Genomic DNA, 19665 nt, shown 5'->3' on the forward strand with positions numbered 1-19665 from the left:
TTAACTATAAAAGATAGATATTTTATATATATATATATCCTACCTGTAAAAACAACACCCTCTAAATGCATAGTTGCACACTGAATGGCTTCATCTTCAACCATGGGTTTAAGTTGGAAATAAGTGTCTAATTTCTGAACACGTGATCTAGTAGTGACCTTGCTTGAACCATCACAATAAGGAATGGTTAGTTTGCCAGCTAGTTTTTGCACTTCCTAATTTTGAAGCATACTTCCTTCCAAACCAACTAAAACTAAAGTCTAAAATTACCTCGAGGATATTTGACAACCTTAAAGATAATGTCCCATGAAGAGTTTGTGTTCTCTAGAAGCTGAAATAACTGCAAAAACTGCAAATTCCTTTTCAATATCAGAAGTGCAGGCCCCCTGACACAAGCTCCCCGTCTCCTTTAACAACCAGGGAATTCTTTAACTCTTTTATAAAAATTTAAATTCCTTTAACTAGCATACGACAAAAGTAATATTTCAGCTTTTCAAATAATAATATAAATGTAAGTGAAATATTTATATGTTAACTAAATGCTAATGTGAGACAACTTAGTATGTAATTAAAATATTAAATTATTAGTCTCATTATTAGGGAGGGACATTAAAATCTCTGCATCATGCACTTTTCAAGATTTAAACATCATTAATCTTTTGACTATGGATTGGATTGAACTTACAGATATAAGATTGAGGATGTGAATGGCAAAAATTTGATTTTCAGTTAGTGATTGAGATCAATTTAGATGACTGGAGAATCTTTGTTGGCCAAGAATAGTCAGAAGGGAGTTATGATTTCCCTTTATTGGGCTTTGAAACAATTATTTATTTGGATTAATTAGTTGTGCATGTACTAAAAAGGGAGGGATTCGTGGACTTATGAAATATGATTTGATAATTTTTTTATTTGTGGGGAATTAGTGAGAATAGATTTATTTATTTATAATAGAATAAGTATGACCCTTAGCTTGATTAACTAAATAATACAAATTATTTAATTAAGCATTGGTGTTAAACCAAAGGATGAATTAACTTGATAATGAGGAAATGTTGACATAGTGGTAGGACGTGAAGTTAGGAGGTGGTGAGAATTAAGTGTTTATAGTAGTTACACATTCATTTTATATTAAAAGAAGACACGTTTTGAGATAGATTCATACAATAAAGAACCTAATAATTAACTTGGTGGATAGATTTCAAAAATAACATTAAAAGGCCAATACTCAAAAACTAAAGTGCTAAAAGAGCTAGGTAGCAATTGTTAGTGTTTAAAGCTTAGTGAGATATTTGTATCACAAATGCAGTGCTTGGTATTCAGTGGTTGTATTCTGTTGGTGACTTTGGAATGAACTTACAAACCATGGAGATGAAATTTGAAGTCAATTGAAAGAAGATTCTACTTAGGGGCACGACAAATGGTGGACCAATGGTGGTATCCTTCAAAAAGATGGAGAGATTGACTAGACATGACCATGTAGAGTGGGTGGCTGAAAGTATTATTATAACTTCGAATTTGAAACAGCAAAAGAGAACTTATTGTTCAGATGTTGATTTGCCGTTGACTAAATACAAGGTGTTTGGCAATATTCCAGATGGGAAACCACTGGATAGGGGTATTGAACATATTATAGAACTTGAAAAAGTAACAAGACGAGTTGATGCCACCCCCTATAGACACTAAACAAGACAAAAAAAAGAAATTGAAAATCCTATCAAAGAATCGTTGGAAATAGAACACATAAAACAAGTAAGAGCCCTTTTGATTAATCAATGGTTTTGGTTAAACAGAAAGATGGAACATGGAACAATGCAAATGTGCATTGATTAGAGGGCAGTAAACAAGAAGACCATTAGAAATAGATATCCAATTACACGCATCGATGACTCAATTGATAAGGTGCATGTTGCTTATTATTCCTAAAGAATCATTTGAGTTTAAGCTATCATTAAATTAGAGTTCATAGAGAAGATGTTGAGAGAAGTGCCTTCCATTGCCACTTTGGACATTATGAATTTTAGTCATACTGTTTGGGTTGACTAATGTACCAGCTACAATTCAGTCTAGTGTGAACAGGGCATTTAATAAGCAGCTTCGTAAGTTTTTGATGATATCTTGATTTACAGCAAGACATGGGAGGAGCATATGAGGCACTAGGGGGAAATGCTAAATATTCTTGAGAGGGAATCTTTGGTTGCAAAAGAACCAAATGTGAATTTGGACTAACAAATCTTCTTTATCTTGGGTATATAATCAGCCCCAATAGTGCTAGAGTCAATTCTAATAAAATTAGGGCAATCATTGATTGGCCTCCACCAACCAAACCATCCCAGCTCAAGAGATTTTGGGTTGTGTGGTTTCTACAAAAGATTTGTGAAGGGGTTTTCACAAGTTGCTGCCCCACTTACTGGTTTCACAAAAAAAGGTACTTTGATATGGTCTGATATAGTGCAGAAGTGTTTTAATAAATTTAAGCAATCAATGAGTACATATCCCATGTTAGCTATTTCCGATTTCTCCAAGCCTTTGAGCTTGAGTGTGATGCATCCAGTGAAAGGATATTTGTTGTTTTGATGTAGAACAAACATCCCACTGCTTGTGAAAGAAGGAAATAGAGCAGAAAAAAGTTATTAAACATATGATAAGGAGATGTTGGCAATAATGCATGCATTAGCCAAATACAAACTGTGGCATAGAAGAACTGTTCACCGTACTGGTAAAGAAATCAACGCATACAGACAATGGAACAGAATAGCAAAATTATATTCGCATATGCCAGACATACATTATGCTTAATAAGATGAATCATAGTAGAAGATGATTTACAATGATCCCAGACGGGATATAAATACTACTGTCGAACCTTCCCGAAGGAGTCTGTCGGCCACAACATTACATCCGCTACAAACTATTTACCCGTCAGCTACAAAATACAAAACACCGACGACAGTCAATCCGTCGGCTACAGAGACACTGCCGGGACCATCCAGTCAGCTAACACCATCCCCCCCAAAAGAACAGTCGTCTCTTGACGACTAACAAAATTAGGAGACAACTTACAGACAACAGAAGAAATACTAGAGAGAAGGGGGCACCCCAGAAGTGTGCTGCTGGCGACGTAACTCATACACTTGCTCTGTCCTGATGCGGAGATCTATCTGAATCTAAGAATTAACCTCAACGACCTCCTTTAGAAGAAGAGCCGCATCCATAGCTTGCCTCCTAGCTAACTACATCTCGTGCTCAGCTGCATCCTTGCCTCGGACCGCCGCCTTTGTACCTTGCCTAGCCACGTCCCTCTCCTGCACCGCTGTTGCCATATCTGTTAGTAGTGCTGCCCGCTTTGCGGCCCATACTGCCTGCTGGTTGGGCAAGTCGACGGCTAGCTTCTTTCTAGCCTCACTCTCAGCTGCCAATTATCTCTCTGTTGCAACCCTGTCCGCCTCCACACGCCGACGACCATAGTAAACATCCTTGTACAATCCCACAATCTCATGTGCCAACTTCATCAGAGGAGTGTCACTGGGTCCCAACTCCGGCTCAGTAGCCCAATCTACCATCATCTCAACTGTCTCCACCGTCGGCCAACCCCTGTCTACAAAACAAGTCTGAAATCGTCGAGGACAGATCCCACGAATATATGCTCTAATCAAATGCCACTCCCTCCACTGAGTCAGGGCCTGAATTGCCACATCGTGTCCCTTCTTCAACGCAGACTTCATAGTCCTGAGGTAATCTCGGCACCTGTCCTCATCCGACCCGTAATCCTCCTTGGCGAAGTCCTCCAATGACCATTCCGCATCACTGTTCTCCTCATCAGCAAGAGCCATGCCCACATCCAGTGCCGCCTCCACTGCTGGTGGCGCAACCATGGCATATGGCATTCCCTCCTCCTGAAGCTGAGGCTCTGGTACTGCCGGTGATGTTCCTGAATGCCTAGGAGACTAAATGGACGGACCTCGCTTGGCCGGAGTTAGTCGGAACTGCTACCTCAAAAACACACTAGCTCTATCCATCACCTCTGGTTGGTCTGACTGCACGAGCTCCATGTTCTCCTCCGGTACTGGCTGGGCTGACTCGACCTCTGCTAAAAAAGATGACGAAACAGTGACAACTGCATCACAATCAATGACCTCCAACCGAACCTGCAGCTCAGGCTCCGGTGGTGGCAACTGTGCTCTCTTTGAGACTGTGACGGTGACATCTGCTGGTACAACTAGAATCACCTCCGCTACAGCCGTCGGCAATATCTTGGCGAGTGTCCGCAGGACATCTGTTGTTGTTTGTGGGACCATTTCCGTCATTGTCCGTGGGATATCTGCCGCCGTTGGAGGAGTCATAAGGACCGGGGCATGGCACTGACCAAACGGCGGAATGACTGTCGGAAAGGTAGTCAAGTGCGCCAAAGTTGACAGCTGAGGAGGGGTAAAGAATGTGGGCCCACTACCCGCTGCCTCATCGCCAACTTCCGCCGATGTGCTCACCTCTTCTTCCACAGACTCAGCCCCGTCACTCACCAAAGTGCCCTTCCGTCCGCTATCTGTCTCTCCGGAAGTATCCAGTCCGCGGAGTACTTTCTTGTGACCTGTGGCTGATCCTCCTATATCCAAATGTCGCCAATAGAATATGGGAGGCTCTCCGTCTGCCAACTTGCCCCTTGGAGGAGCCTCAAAATCATCCAGTGGAATCTGGCTAGCTGCAGCCTTCAGAAACAGCCCGATGGCATGGTGCTGCATAAAAAGTGTTCGGTGCTGAAGCGTCATGAATTCCTCCATCCTGTCGGCAAGCACTGAGGCCCAATCATATACCACTCCCTGCATGATACCATTCATAAACATAATCTGTGGCAATGCTATATCTAAAGCTCGAGTGGCGCCTGTCAATCTGCTCTTGATGACGTCCATGATACACCGCCAGTGACCCTCCCGAATAAAGTCCCTGCGAAGCCCTCTGCATTTTGACCCCTAAACCGCTGCCTCCCTCTCCACAGGTGTAAGGTCCCTACACACTAGATCTATCCAATGCTCCTTCCATTCCCATGAGAGTTTATGCTTCTTGATTTCCACTTTTTTACCATCTGAGCCAAGGATGCCGAAAACCCTAGTGAAATCCCTAATTTTTAAGGACACCGTCATCTGTTGTTGCTTGTACATGAATGTACTTGTTCTGCTCCGCGGGCTATATGTCTTTATCATGGTGTGCAATATTGACTCGAACAAACGGATGGAGAAAACAGGAAGCTGGATGGCCCAATGTACCTGTGCCCGCATCAAGATCTGCTTAATCTGGTCTACCTCTGAGGTCTCCTGCCACCACCTCCGGCATTCGCTTCCACTGAGACTCTCAAACTGGACGGTAAGATAAGTGAGTTCTTCCCTAGTCTTTTGCTTCTTGCTACTGGAACCCGAGGGGCCTGCGACTCGAATCCCTGATGCCAAAACCCTTGAATTTTTTTCCATATTTGCCGCCAACTAATTCTTCCACGGCTTCCGTTTACCTGCTGATTCCATGCAATAACCACTTTGTTTTTCTTATTATAAGTTTCCTCCATCCGTTACGAAAAGAAAATTTCACCCTGTGGGGGAGCAGAAGATTATGCCGCACACCTATCCCATGGAAAAAAAATGGAGGGCAGAAGAAATTGACTCTCTGGAGGCTGGCTACAGCATTAATACCCTGATCTTCCTACTAGACAGCCGCAATCCATCACCCACATTCTATGGCCAGCACCAGGGTAATTGTTCTCAAAGTTGGCACTACGTAGTAAAAACTAGTTTGAAAGGAGCCCATGATCCTCTGATAGAATCACTAAAACATCGCCTTCTCACACGAATCCCCTGATTTTCAACCAGGTTTTGTTCAAATTACAAGCAAAAGAGACGGTCTTGTTTAATTCCAGGCAATTTGGAATGAATCGACAACGCCCAGTACTACTCACGAGAGTTGAATTCACAGAATTCTACCTTTCTCAGGTTAATTAAACAAAACAGGTTGAATGACAGCGGGATCCTTTTATGAGGTGCACGGCTTATCTCTGCTTCTTACCCCTGGCCCTCATTCATACACCCGTACTTTGTTTTTTCAGTTTCCACCAAATATGATCGAAACCCACCTCGAAACATTAATCATCTACGATACAAGAACAGGATTTGGAATATTGCAATCGTCCTTGATGCACGCCTTTGGATCCTAGTGATTCACAGCCGAAATGCTCCCGTTACTTGTTCTTTTTGAAATAACAACACCCATCTCCCTGATCAATTCTGGAAATCGTGGTCAACTGAAGAGTATGGTATGTGAAAATGTACAAGCAACGTCTCCCTCCTCTGCAGATTGTTGCAGTCTCCTAAAAATCTCGCTCCCCTCCTCAGACACTGGTTACTACTTGCGTTTTATATTCCCGTGGAAGAAGTTCTAATTTTAAGTCCGCGGGGCCTTTGCCTTATACACCCGTGGACAGACTGCTGCCCGCAGGGCTTTGCTTTTACACCCGCGGACAGACTGCTACCTGCGGGGCTTTTGATTACCCGCGGACAGACTGCTGCCCAGGGGCTTCTTCTTCTTTTTTCTTTTCTTTTTTTCTTTTTTCTTTTTTTTTTTTCAATTTTTTCTTCTTTTTTTTTTTAAATTTATATTCAAATTAAATTACAGAGGTGCCTCCAGTTGGTGTCGCCGTCTCACAGCCTTTTAATGACGACGACGGAGGATTCATGTGAGCACTAGGCGACAACGATACCCTTCTTGCGCGGTATATTTTCAATTTAGATCCGTTAACTGACTAAGGCACCTCCTGTCCGTCCAACGTCACTGGTTTGATTGCTCCATTGTCGCCAACCTCCCGGATCTGGTATGGTCCAACCCACCGCACTTTGAATTTTCCCGGCTTGATTTCATTGCAACCATCATACTTCAATACTAACTGTCCCGGCTGAAATCTGCTATGTTTCAAATGCTTATCGTGCCAGACCTTGCGCTATTCTGTGCCACTTCCGTCGCCCACTATGCTAGCAATCACTTCTCCTCCAGCTTATTCAGATTGTTTAACTGCTCTTGTAAGCTTCCATCATCATCCAGCTTGTTTTCCAATGCTATTCGCAGACTCGAGATCATGAATTCCACTGGGACTACTGCTTCCTGTCCAAACATTAACTAGAATGATGTGTGCCCTGTCGTCACCTTGTACGCCGTGCGATAAGCCCACAGGGCAGCAGGTAAGTTTTCCTCCCAATCAACACCTTCAACCGCTCAAGATTTGTAGATGATGGATACTAGGATTTTATTGGTGGCCTCCGCCTGTCTGTTTGCTCTTGGATAGTACAAACTCGACAGTGAATGATAAATCTTAAATTGAGTGGTGAGCAGTCGAATAACATGATTAACAAAATGACCTCCCCTATCACTTGTTAATTGTAACGGGATTCCATACCTGGTAATGATCTGTTCATAAATAAATTTCGCAGTGCCGATGGCCGAGTTATCTGGTAACGCACGTGCCTCCACCCACTTGGTCAGGTACTCTGTTGCAACAATGATGTACCGGCACCGTCGAGTCTTGCTCACCCTCAGTGGTCCAATGAAATCTAATCCCCATCTCCCAAAAAGTTCCTGCGCGTGAGGGGTGAAGTGGCATGAAATCTCTTCAACGGCTTCCCAGCCTGTTGGCAAGTGTCACATCCGACGACCCATTCCCGCACGTCATTGTACACCGTCGGCCACCAGAGACCTGTGAGCAATATCTTCCGTGCAGTGGTGTTAGGCCCCATGTGTCCTCCCACGGGACCCTCATGTGCTTCTTTTAACACTTGCGGTATCTCCTCTTCCAACACACACCGCCGAAGAATATGATCCGGCCCCATTTTGTAGAGCAATCCATTGATCAATTGAAACGTGTGACTCCTGATTATCAACTTGCGCCTATCATTTGGTGACATCCCAGTAGGAAACTGTCCTATTGACAGGCACTGGCCAATACTCCTGTACCATTCCGGCAGTACCCCAATCTGAAACAGCTGCGCATCAGGGAAGTCGTCATTCACACCCTCCGCTGGTTCCCCTGTTTTGATCCGCGACAAGTGGTCAGCACTAACATGTTTCTTTCTTGGCTAAACAATGATTTTGAAGGTAAATTCCTGCAACAGGAGTAGCCATCTACTGATCCTCCCTTGGATGACAGGTTTATTAATCATGTACAACAGGGCCAGGTGATCAACATAGAACACGAACGGTGTAGCAAGCAAATAATGACGAAATTTTTGTACAGCATAGACCATCCCAACGCTTCTCTTTCAATCGTGTTGTAATTCTACTCGGCCTTTGATAGCAACTGGCTGGCAAAATATATTGGATGATCCAGTCCGTCATTACCTGTCTGTGCTAGGGTCGTGCCGATCGCATAGTTGGAGGCATCCACATGAACATGAAACTCTTTTAATGCAATCAAATTTCCACAATCCATGATTTATAATGCTGAGTTTCTGGAATAGATTGTGTAGAGATTTTTCATCAACGTTTCGAATCACACTACGTGATCCATCATCAGGAAGAGAGAGCAAGAGGTGTCAAATTATGTAAGATGCAGATTTGGCACAGGGTCACAATTTAAGGAGACCTGGAAGAGAGGGACTGCACACGCCCCAATGCAAGTCAAAAGAAGTAAAATAAAAATAAAGACAAAAAACAAGCACGGGGGAGAGACAAAACCACCCAAGACACAAAGTGAAAGCACCAAGAGAGATAACCAAGAAAATAAATAGGACAAGATAATAAACTCCAAAAAGGAAACAAAAGGTAAGAGGTAGAATAAGTAAAAATATAAAAATATAGAAGAAGAATATGTTACCTATAAGAGAACAAAATAGAAACCAATACATAGCGTCAACATGTGAATAAGCCACAAAAATGCAATAATATATACAATATAATACTACCCATTAATAATAAAAGTAATAACAATTAATGTAGGAGTAAAAATAAATAAATAAATACATAAATTAAAAATAAGACTAAAAAATAATAAAAAGATAAAATAAAAGTAAAAATTAAAAACATAAAAAACAAACACATCTCAATATATATGTTTATGTATGTATGCATGTGGATAATATAAACTAGTGTCCAAATATCAATGAACTCCCATCCTAAATCAGAAATTAAATAAATAAATAAATATATATATATACTTACTAATAAGCGAGCAATATATAAAACAATAAAAAACAAGCAAAACAATACATACATGTGCCACAATGTAACATATATATATATATATATATATATATATATATATATATATATTATATATATATATATATATATATATATATATTAGATGAATGGTTATTCTCCCAGGCAAATTTCTAGGGCCCTAAACCAAGCTAAGTCCCTCCACCTTGCCTCCTCGCCCCCTTCTCTTCCCCCCCCTCGTGCTCTGCATGCCTCCCTCCCTTTCGTGGAAGGCATTTCCCATAAAATTGCCAAGATCCTGTCCAAAAATGGTTTGCGTGTTGCTTTCAAGCCCCTCTTCAAGCTCAAGAATCGTGTCCCACCAATCAAAGACCCCAAAGATTCGTATGCCAACTCAGGGGTTTACAAAGTGGTCTGCTCTTGTGGTACACCCTATATTGGCGAAACAGGCCGCTCCTTCCACACCCGTATCAAGGAGCATGTGGCAGACATTAGACACGATAGGGTTTACAAATCGGCACTTGCTGAACATTCCTTTTTGACCAAACATCACATATGTTTGGAGGACACGCAAATCATTTCCCACGAGGACAACTATTTTAAGAGGAAGCTTAAAGAAGCCGTTGAAATTATTAACCACCCCATCAAGCTCAATCGTGATGATGGATGGCTTCTCAACCCCTCGTGGCATCCTTTGTTGACTTCTACGGAGAAAGACCCTCGTTGTGTTGGTTAATCTCTTTTTTTCTCTCTCCGTCCTTCTTGCTTGGTTGCTCCCCTCTCCTCGGTTCTTGTCCTCTCTCCCCCTCTCCTCTCCTCTGGTGCCTTGCACCCTTCCCCCAGGTTGGCCACTTCTTCTTTTGTGTCTTTGGTGATTCTTCCTCTCTCCTCATTATCTCCTGTCATTTTTGTTTTCGTCTCTTCGTGTGGGGTTTGATTCCCCTTCCCCCCCCCCATTTTCTCTTGTCCTCCTTAGGTCTTTGTTGCTGCTCCTCTCCTCCTTCGGAGTTTGGGTCTTCTTTGTTGAGTTAGTTGTGCCCTCCTCCTTGCCTTTTCGCCTTTTGTGTTGCTCGCTCGTCCTTCGTTCTTTTGCTGGAGTTCTTCCTTACCTTGTGTTTCTATCCTTATATTCACTTTTCAAAATTTGCTCATACTTACATGCGACTTTTCCTTGTTACATTTATGTTAGTATATTTCATTTATATATTTGTTTTGCATTCTCTTTCTTTTTGGTGCCATATGTATCTATTTCCATGCGTGGGTTGTGTATGGGGGTTGTTTATTATTTATTCATTTTTTTTTTTTGTGTATGTTTTCTTCTAGTCGTGATATGTGCACATTATATATATATGTATATATATATATATACATACATATATATTTATATATATATATACATACATATACATATATATACATATATATATATATATATATTTATATTTATATATTTATGTATATATATTTATATATATATATATATATCTATATACATACATACATATACATATATATATATATATATATATATATATATATATATATATATATATATGTTACATTGTGGCACATGTATGTATTGTTTTGCTTGTTTTTTATTGTTTTATATATTGCTCGCTTATTAGTAAGTATATATATATATATATATATATATATTTATTCAATTTCTGATTTAGGATGGGAGTTCATTGATATTTGGACGCTAGTTTATATTATCCACATGCATACGTACATAAACATATATATTGAGATGTGTTTGTTTTTTATGTTTTTAATTTTTACTTTTATTTTATCTTTTTATTATTTTTTAGTCTTATTTTTAATTTATGTATTTATTTATTTATTGTTACTCCTACATTAATTGTTATTACTTTTATTATTAATGGGTAGTATTATATTGTATATATTATTGCATTTTTGTGGCTTATTCACATGTTGACGCTATGTATTGGTTTCTGTTTTGTTCTCTTATAGGTAACATATTCTTCTTCTATATTTTTATATTTTTACTTATTCTACCTCTTACCTTTTGTTTCCTTTTTGGAGTTTATTATCTTGTCCTATTTATTTTTTTGGTTATCTCTCTTGGTGCTTTCACTTTGTGTCTTGGGTGGTTTTGTCTCTCCCCCGTGCTTGTTTTTTGTCTTTATTTTTATTTTACTTCTTTTGACTTGCGTTGGGGCGTGTGCAGTCCCTCTCTTCCAGGTCTCCTTAAATTGTGACCCTGTGCCAAATCTGCATCTTACATAATTTGACACCTCTTGCTCTCTCTTCCTGATGATGGATCACGTAGTGTGATTCGAAACGTTGATGAAAAATCTCTACACAATCTATTCCAGAAACTCAGCATTATGAAACTCTTTATTTCAGTCTGGATATGCCAGGATGGGTGTCGTAGCTAGTCGTACCTTTAGCCCTTCAAATGCCTCGTCATGCTCTTTATCCCATCTAAATGATTCTTCCTTGCAAGTTAACTTATCTAACGGTTGGGACACCTTGGCAAAAAATTTAATAAATCTCCTGTAATAACCTATATGCTCGAGAAAAGATTTTACCTTGGTCACATTAGTAGATGGCTGCATCTCAAGAATGACTCACCTTGTCGGGATCCATCCTTAATCCTTCCTTACAGACGATGTGTCCGAGCAGTCTTCCGTGTGGAACCATGAATCTGCACTTCTTGGGATTCAACGCTAGCCGAGCTCTACGACATCTCTCCATGCATTCACCAAGTGCTGCCAGGCGTCCGTCCTCCGTGCTAAATATTGACCAATCATCCAGGAAGGCTTTGAAGTTTCCCACGGACATCCTGTCGAAGATATGCAATATAATCCGCTGGAATGTGGCCGACGCGTTACACAACCCAAATGGCATCCGGTTGTACGCGTAGACCCCATCTTCAACGACAAACGTTGTCTTCAACTTATCCTCCTCTGCTATAGAAATCTGATTGTACCGGAGAACCCATCCATAAAGGAGTAGATTTCATGTCCCGCGACCTCCTCCAGAATGCTATCTGTGAATGGAATCGGAAAAGGGTCCTTGATCGTTACTACATTCAGGCATTTGAAATCGACACATATTCGGATCTGACTAGTATCCTTCTTCAATGAGATGACTATCGACGACACCCATTCGCTGGTCTGTACCTTGAAGATAATGCCAGCTTCCAACATCTGGTTGATTTCCTCCGTAACCCGTGCCACATAGTTCTTGTTCATCCTATAAGGTCGCTTTCGTACAGGTACAGCTCCCTCCACCAGCGGGATGCGGTGCACACACAATTCTGGCGGTACTCCTTTGAGGTCCTTGTATGTCCATGCAAACACATCCTTGTAGTCCATAAATATCTTGAATGCCGCGGCCTTGAGTACTGGATCCCAATTATCTCCGACCAATATGTTCTTCGGCTCTGCCTCGTCCCCCAAATTCATCAATTGCAATGTAGCTTCATTATACTTGATTGTCTCCCCTTTACTGAATGCATGGGCGGGTGTAACATCCAACGGTGCCTCCCCCTCCTTTACTTCACTAAACTCCTTCGAATATTCGTTCTCAATCGACAGAACATTGCAGCTGTGAAATAATTCATAGTCCTCCATTTGCCAGTGGCAGAGACCGTTGACGGAATCCAAGTCATCATCCGTTGATCCCCCATCCAATCGGAGGATGCCCCCCTAATCTGGTTCCATCCATTGTCTGCCTTCATCCTCCTCTCCCTCAGAATCTGACAACAGGGCCTCTTTCCCTACCATTTGGGTATGCAGATCAATGACGAATCGGCGGCCTTTACTTTCCAGTGATAAGGTGTTCTTCCAGTCGTGTCGAGCTCTTGCTTCGATAAGCCACCTGCAGCCCAGGATGGTGTCATAGCCTTTCCTCTTCAACGGAATCACCACGAAATCCATCAGGAACGGCTGAGTGCCAATGGTTACCGGCTGTGCCATGAGAATACCCAGTGGTTTTATGCCATGTTGATCGGCGGTCAGCAGCTGAAATCTTGGAGGCCACAATGTCGATTGTACAAGTTTCCTCCAGGTATCTTAAGGCAATACATTTACGCCGGACCCTCCGTCAACTATTGTTTCTGTGAGAACATGTCCAAGGATCCCCATCTCGACGACTGCAGGGTGTTGTCCAGATGTCAGCGCCAGCAACATGTGATCTTCTCCTCCTACAGCAATTTCCTTTTCCTTCCCTCGACTTGGTTCTCCCGGTGGCTTTTCCTTCCCTTGACTTGATTCTCCTGCAATACTTGAAAGAGCAAATCAAAGTTGAGGCATGGTGAGAAGCAAATCGCTTACCTTTACTCGCACCTCCGTTTGCAAAATTTGTCGTACTATGTTTTGTTCTGCGGAATTCCTCGCTGAAGTGTCGGCAGTGTCCGGAGGTGTTGCTACTTGGGATACTTTTCCAACCTCCGCCCATGCTTCCGCAAATTTCCTCTTTTCTTCGGCGGGGTCCGAGTATTCTTTTGTTTGTTGCCGCGTAATTGCCAGAACTTCTTCCTCATCCACCCCGACAGTGATCAAGTTCACTCCGGATTTTGGACACTTTGAGTCGTCGTGATCGCCAAGTCCGCACCATCGGCACAATAGTTGAGGTGTATTCGCTGTTGGACACTCCCGCGCAAAATGCCCCCACAAGTTACACGTGCGGCACTGAATAATCGGCCGTCCATTTGCATCATACTGGATTCGGCTTCTGCTCGTATTGGCATTGTTATTGTTGTTGTTATTGTTTTGTCCACGCCGATTATTCCTGTATCCTTCGGATGTAGCACCGGCGGTATTCGTGTTTCCGCTACTACCCGACGGGGAAGCCTCTTGTGTGAGAAGCACCTGCGAAGATCCTCTTGTCTTCATGTTAAAGGGGCAGTCTTTTGTCGAATGGCCCATGATCTGACAAATGTCACAAAATTGGTTCTTTGGACACGATCCTTTAGTATGACCGTCGGTCTTACACTCTGTGCACCATAGTTCACTGCCTTTTGGCTCCTTCTGCATGTTTTTAAACTCCATCATGCGAACCATATCCTTTTGTAGGGCACGAACCTTCTTGCTACTGCCTTCGTCGTCACTACTATCATCTCCGGTAGGCTCGTCGTCATCAGAATCAGAGGAGCTAGTTTTCTTCTTCTTTGTCTACTGCTCACTTTCAAGGTCCAGTGCTCTGTTATACATGTCCACATATGACAATGGTGGCACAATTTTCATTTTCCTCCGCAATTTCGAGCGTAGGCCGTCCACGAACCATCTTTTCTGCAATCCGTCCGCCGGCTTGCTTTCCATTTTGTTTATTAAGTCTTTTAATCTCCTGGCGTAGATGCAAACAGTTTCGTGCTTCCCCTGTTTGGTATTAAAAATCTCTGCTACAATTTCATTATCATCCCGCAAGAGTTTAAATTCCGCCAGGAACTCATTTTTAATGTTATCCCAGCTATTTAGCTTTTGTGGATCCGTATCCAAAAACCAATCAATCGCCACACCCCATAGGGTTGCCGGAAATTGCCTGACCCATTCGTTGGCATCTGTGATTCCATTTGCCCGCCAGATCGTCTCACGTCTTACAATGTCGGATGGGGTCGGTTGTACCATCACCCTCAAACTTTGGCAGCTTTTCTTTGGGTCCCGCCATGACAACTGAAGTTGGTAGAGAGGCGTTACTGGGTCCTACGCTGTTTACTCCAACACCGGAGGTCTGCACTCCCACACCAGTGGTCTGCACTCCGACAGCGACAGTCTGAACTCCCACACCGGCGGTCTGCACTCCCACACCGGAGGTGTCGACAACTCTGAACCTTGGTGCAGAAGAAGGATCTTCTGAAGTTGTTTCCCGCGGAAGTCTATCCTGGACGAAGAGGTCACTCCACGCTCGTGCTCCCTCAGCACTGCGAGTCGTGCGAGTTGATGCTCTTACGTTTGAATTTTCTTCCCTCGGCGAACACAAATTCAAGAACTCCTCCCGTGCTTCTTCCACCAATTCCACCCGCTGCCGAGTCTCCAACAATTCTTCAACGCTCCGGTTTCCGTCGGCAATCTTCTGAAATCTCCGCCGACGTTCGGCTTGCTGTGCCAAAATTAAATTCTCTTGCGCAATACAGGTTCCATCTTTTCCCTTGACCTTATTCCGATCCTTGTTAAGCTGATTTGGCATTAATCTTCATTCCTCCCACCTTCCAGGTTTATAAGGCAACGGCGCCAAATGTTTACCGTACTGGTAAAGAAATCAACGCATATAGACAATGGAACAGAATAGCAGAATTATATTCACATATGCCAGACATACATTATGCTTCATAAGATGAATCATAGTAGAAGATGATTTACAATGATCCCAAACGGGATATAAATACTACCGCCGAACCTTCCCGAAGGAGTCTGTCGGCCACAACATTACATCCGCTACAAACTATTTACCCATCGGCTACAAAATACAAAACACCAACGACAGTCAATCCATCGGCTACAGAAACACCGCCGGAACGCTGACAAGAACCGGGCAAAGCAAATACAAAGACAAAACTTGTTTACATTCAGTGATTATTGAATTGTTAAGCTGCCCAGAGTTTTCTCCAAAGAAGAACCAAATTCAACTGTTAAAATCTCCAGATCACAATATTGTATTTTCTTTTCTGTAGTGACAGGTCAAACTGTTTTGCAAATGAGGAACACATCCAAAAAGCATGTTATCTAATTTGAAAGAGAAGTTGGAAAATCTTATTCCCACTCACAGTGCAGACTTTGAACTTAATATTTACTTTTACAAACCTGAAATCAGCATTCAGAAATACAATCAACTGTTGTTCTGAAACCATTGGATTGAAAGAATGCCCATGTAAACGGTAGAAACGGTGCAAAAAATTTGGTGCAAAAAAAGGGGACGCTTTCTACATACGATTCCTTTACCAACCACATCAAGACCAAATATGTACAATGAAGGATATATCTTAATACGTAATGTGATTGTTTTGATTTTGGATCTTATTTAAGTTCTATCTGTGGTTATGTTTTATTTAGAATAGAAGGTTTAATATTGTTTTGACTCTCTGCCTCTTGTTGTAAATTTTGTATATATAACTCAAACTATGTAATTGACAGATACATTTCAAGGGCGAAGGTCAAAATACATAAATTCCACTTGAATGCTGTTGGATATCATCTAAGCCTCGTTTCTTTATGAGAAAGCACTCAAGGTTGATTCAAAGGTCAACCTAGCACTCTCTCAATAGATTCAAAAGTCATGAACTGATCCTGATACATGGAGTGAACTTATTGAACATTTAGCATTGTACGAGAAGGAAAAGAGATTCATTTCTTATTTTTATGTGTTTGAGTCAAGAAAAGAATTGTTATCAAGTACCACTTGATTTCCTGAAACTTAAATGACCTAAGTCATAATCACAAATCAGAGTTTCCTTTTTAAGTTTTTAGTCCTTATTTCAATTAAGATCTCAATAATATTTTTTAAATATTGCATATCATTTACAAATAATCTGCTTATACTAGAATGAACATGAGACACCAATAGTGGCATGTTGTAATGGTTAAGTAATTGTTGTGTTGTTCTTGCCATCAAGATTCAAATCCCATTGGGGATAACAACCCCCATTTGTGGCCTAACTGGTTCATAGCTCCGGATCAAAGTGTTACCCCTCTTTAAAAAACGAATGAACTTGATACCAATTCAAGCTCTTATATGCACTATGTAGAGTTTAGTACAAGCTTTTTACATGCAAACAAACAAGAAATCATGTCTATATAAGAAGCCCACAATGGAAGACCAAGAGTGATAACATAGAATTCCACATTATAATGCCATTATGGAGATTTGCACTTGGGCCTTCACAGATGAGAACTAGACGCTTCACCCCGTCAAGCTCAACACCTTTGACAATTATAATTATTTTTTTTACTACTACTGGAAATAAGAAATGTTTAAGTTGTGTGTGCATGGTAGATTATGCTTGTGTTTCACCAACCCAATTTTCACAGGGTGGCTGCTCATATTTTCAATTGATCCTATAGTGCTTCTACAAAAATATTCAGATCATTTGGGCAAGTGAAACATTTTACCTTCACTAACATCTTTTGAGCAATTATAGCATGCTTGCAATAACTTTTTACCTCAAAAGCCAGCAGACTGAATGAAAGTATACAACGGCGTAGAAACTTTCCCAAAACACTATGGGGGTTCAGTTTTTTATCATTCCCTTCCATGTTGGCTATTTCACCATCTTCATTCACAGCACGACACAGCAAATCTGCAAACAGATTTAACTCTTGAGGCTAAGACATCAAAAGCACACAAGATTCTAGTAAAAGGTAATTGTAATATTTGGCAAAAAGCATACCTCGTAAACCTGCAAAAAGATTGACCAAGTCATCAGGAGAAGTCAACTTTTTTAGATTGACTATTAAATGCCCAACCAAATCTTCCCCAATATCTTGTTGAGCTTCTTTTAATTGCCATATCAATTCTTCAAGTGACGACTCCAGAAAGTTATCAAAGGGCTGTCAAAAGCGCTTTAGTTGATGCACAGAAAAAAGGGTGGCTAAAACAAAATAAATTGTAAACCTTGTAAGACCAAATTCTAGAAAGCATATGAAGGTTTGTAGAGTTTTCTGGAATTCTGTGTAAATATATTATATAAAAGAGTTATGCAACATCTTCCATAAATCTCTACAAACATGCAGCACTGCAGTAAGAACTTCAAAGCACATGATCATTTTGGATTTTAAGTCACGTAAATTTTCAAAATGATGAACTAGTATTTAACATTTACATTAAACATTAAAAGTCAAATTTATTAACTGGTTCAAATTCAGATTACTGCAAGCGTCTGGTATCTTGAAAATGCAAGAATATAATACAATGTCATGCCTTCAACCTAGAATTCCCAAGGGCAGCACAAGAAGCAAGTTAATGGAAGAAGCCAAGTTTAATTGGTTCACATAGGACAGAGAAATTACTTGATCAATCTTTCCTAGTACAGTTTTACATGTCAGCCAGTACAGCATGTCCATTGCAGTTGTTTTCTCATTGTATTTCATAGAAGTTAGTATACATAATTCTGTTACTAGACGTCAATAATTAAAGTCAGGGAAAACCTATAACTAGCTATTTCTAATATTTTCCAGAAAATGTTCATAGCACTTTACATTGCCCTTAACACTGGCATAGAAAAGATGTGCCTACATTGAATCCAAAAAAAAAATCGATTATTTACAAATCCATTAATTAGGATGGCTAAAGAGAAATTGAAAATCTAGATATTGAGATCATCTCATATTTACCATCGCATATATCATGTCGATGTTTCAACTAGTTTTACAATACTCGGGTTCGGCAGGCAAATTTTTGGTTCAAACTCACACTGGGCAAAAACTCAGCAAAGACACAGTAAATTGGAAAACCCATGAAATTAAAAGATTCTTAAGGATTAAAACTTTGATGCAGCAGCATCTTGGGTGTAAGGACAATCTTGCCTCGCCCAAGAACATTTTTGTTTATTATTTTTATCGATAAGGGTGTTTCAGTGCAGAGTTGCTATTTGCGAAAACTTACTATTTTTAGTAAGTTGGTCATTCAAGCTCAAAATGTTCTGTGATCACGAGTGGAGGTTCATCTTAGATATATCAGCCTGCCAATTGAGTTTCATTGAATACCATCTATATTGGTGAAGTTTTCGAGACGTTTTGGTACAAAATCTTTGTACTCAATTTTGAAGGCCTAAGAGGCCCCCAAACAAGGTTGAACCCCTAATAAAGGTGCTTAGGGACTTTGTAGTTTAGGAAGTGTCATTTCTGAAAGTGGTTATCATAGTCAACAGGAGCTACGGTTAAAATGTTATGGTCTCTGGAAGTTGGGCTACCTGAAAAATATAAAAATGTAATAATTTGGGCTGACTCTAATGTAATAGAATATGTAAAATAAAATAATGTAGGGTTGGTCAGCCTCAAGGGTTAGGGCAAAACTTCTAGAACCATTTTGGGCACTGGAAAATTGCCTATATCAAGAAGGCCCACAAGATTGTCAAGGGTAGTTCTAGATGGTTATTGCTGACTCTAGCTTACAGAATATTGTAAGGAAAACACCCATGTAGCTTCGCATATTGTATGTCTGAAATTTGTAATTCCATACTTTTGGAGATAATAATAAGCCAATTTTTTGTTCTTGTAAATTACTGTTAGTTCTTCATTATTATTATGTGTTTGTGGTATTAAGGGGAGCGCCCTTCATCAAGTAGTATAAGAGTGGGAGTTCCTAAATGTGTAGACAAATCGCCAATTGTGACGCAGTTTGCACTAGGACCATGGTTGTGGGTTTGAGCGATAAGTGTAAAAATGTCTCCACGAAGGGAACATGGTGGAAGAGCTAAAGGTGTGACAAATGAGGGTTTTAGAGCCCTTCAGAGACATGTGCAAGCATTGCAAGAAGAGATTTGCAAAGGAATGAATATTGCGATAAGAGATCAGG

General features: G+C 40.8%; 1 protein-coding gene across 1 annotated transcript in view; it reads right to left on the reverse strand.

Annotated features, from left to right (window-relative positions):
* Positions 1 to 19665, reverse strand: part of LOC149565115 (anaphase-promoting complex subunit) — a 249994-nt gene that overhangs the window by 208764 nt on the left and 21565 nt on the right. Inside the window, exons 2-3 of the mRNA XM_089818658.1 lie at positions 17540 to 17699; positions 17313 to 17449 (exon numbers count right to left, since the gene is read on the reverse strand). Of these exons, the coding sequence (XP_089674784.1) occupies positions 17313 to 17449; positions 17540 to 17699 (297 nt within the window). The remainder of the gene's footprint in view (positions 1 to 17312; positions 17450 to 17539; positions 17700 to 19665) is intronic.

This window comes from Cupressus sempervirens, chromosome 3 (assembly GCF_028749045.1).
Source record: "Cupressus sempervirens isolate cs-2001-9-10 chromosome 3, ASM2874904v1, whole genome shotgun sequence".
NCBI classification, from domain to species: Eukaryota; Viridiplantae; Streptophyta; class Pinopsida; order Cupressales; family Cupressaceae; genus Cupressus; species Cupressus sempervirens.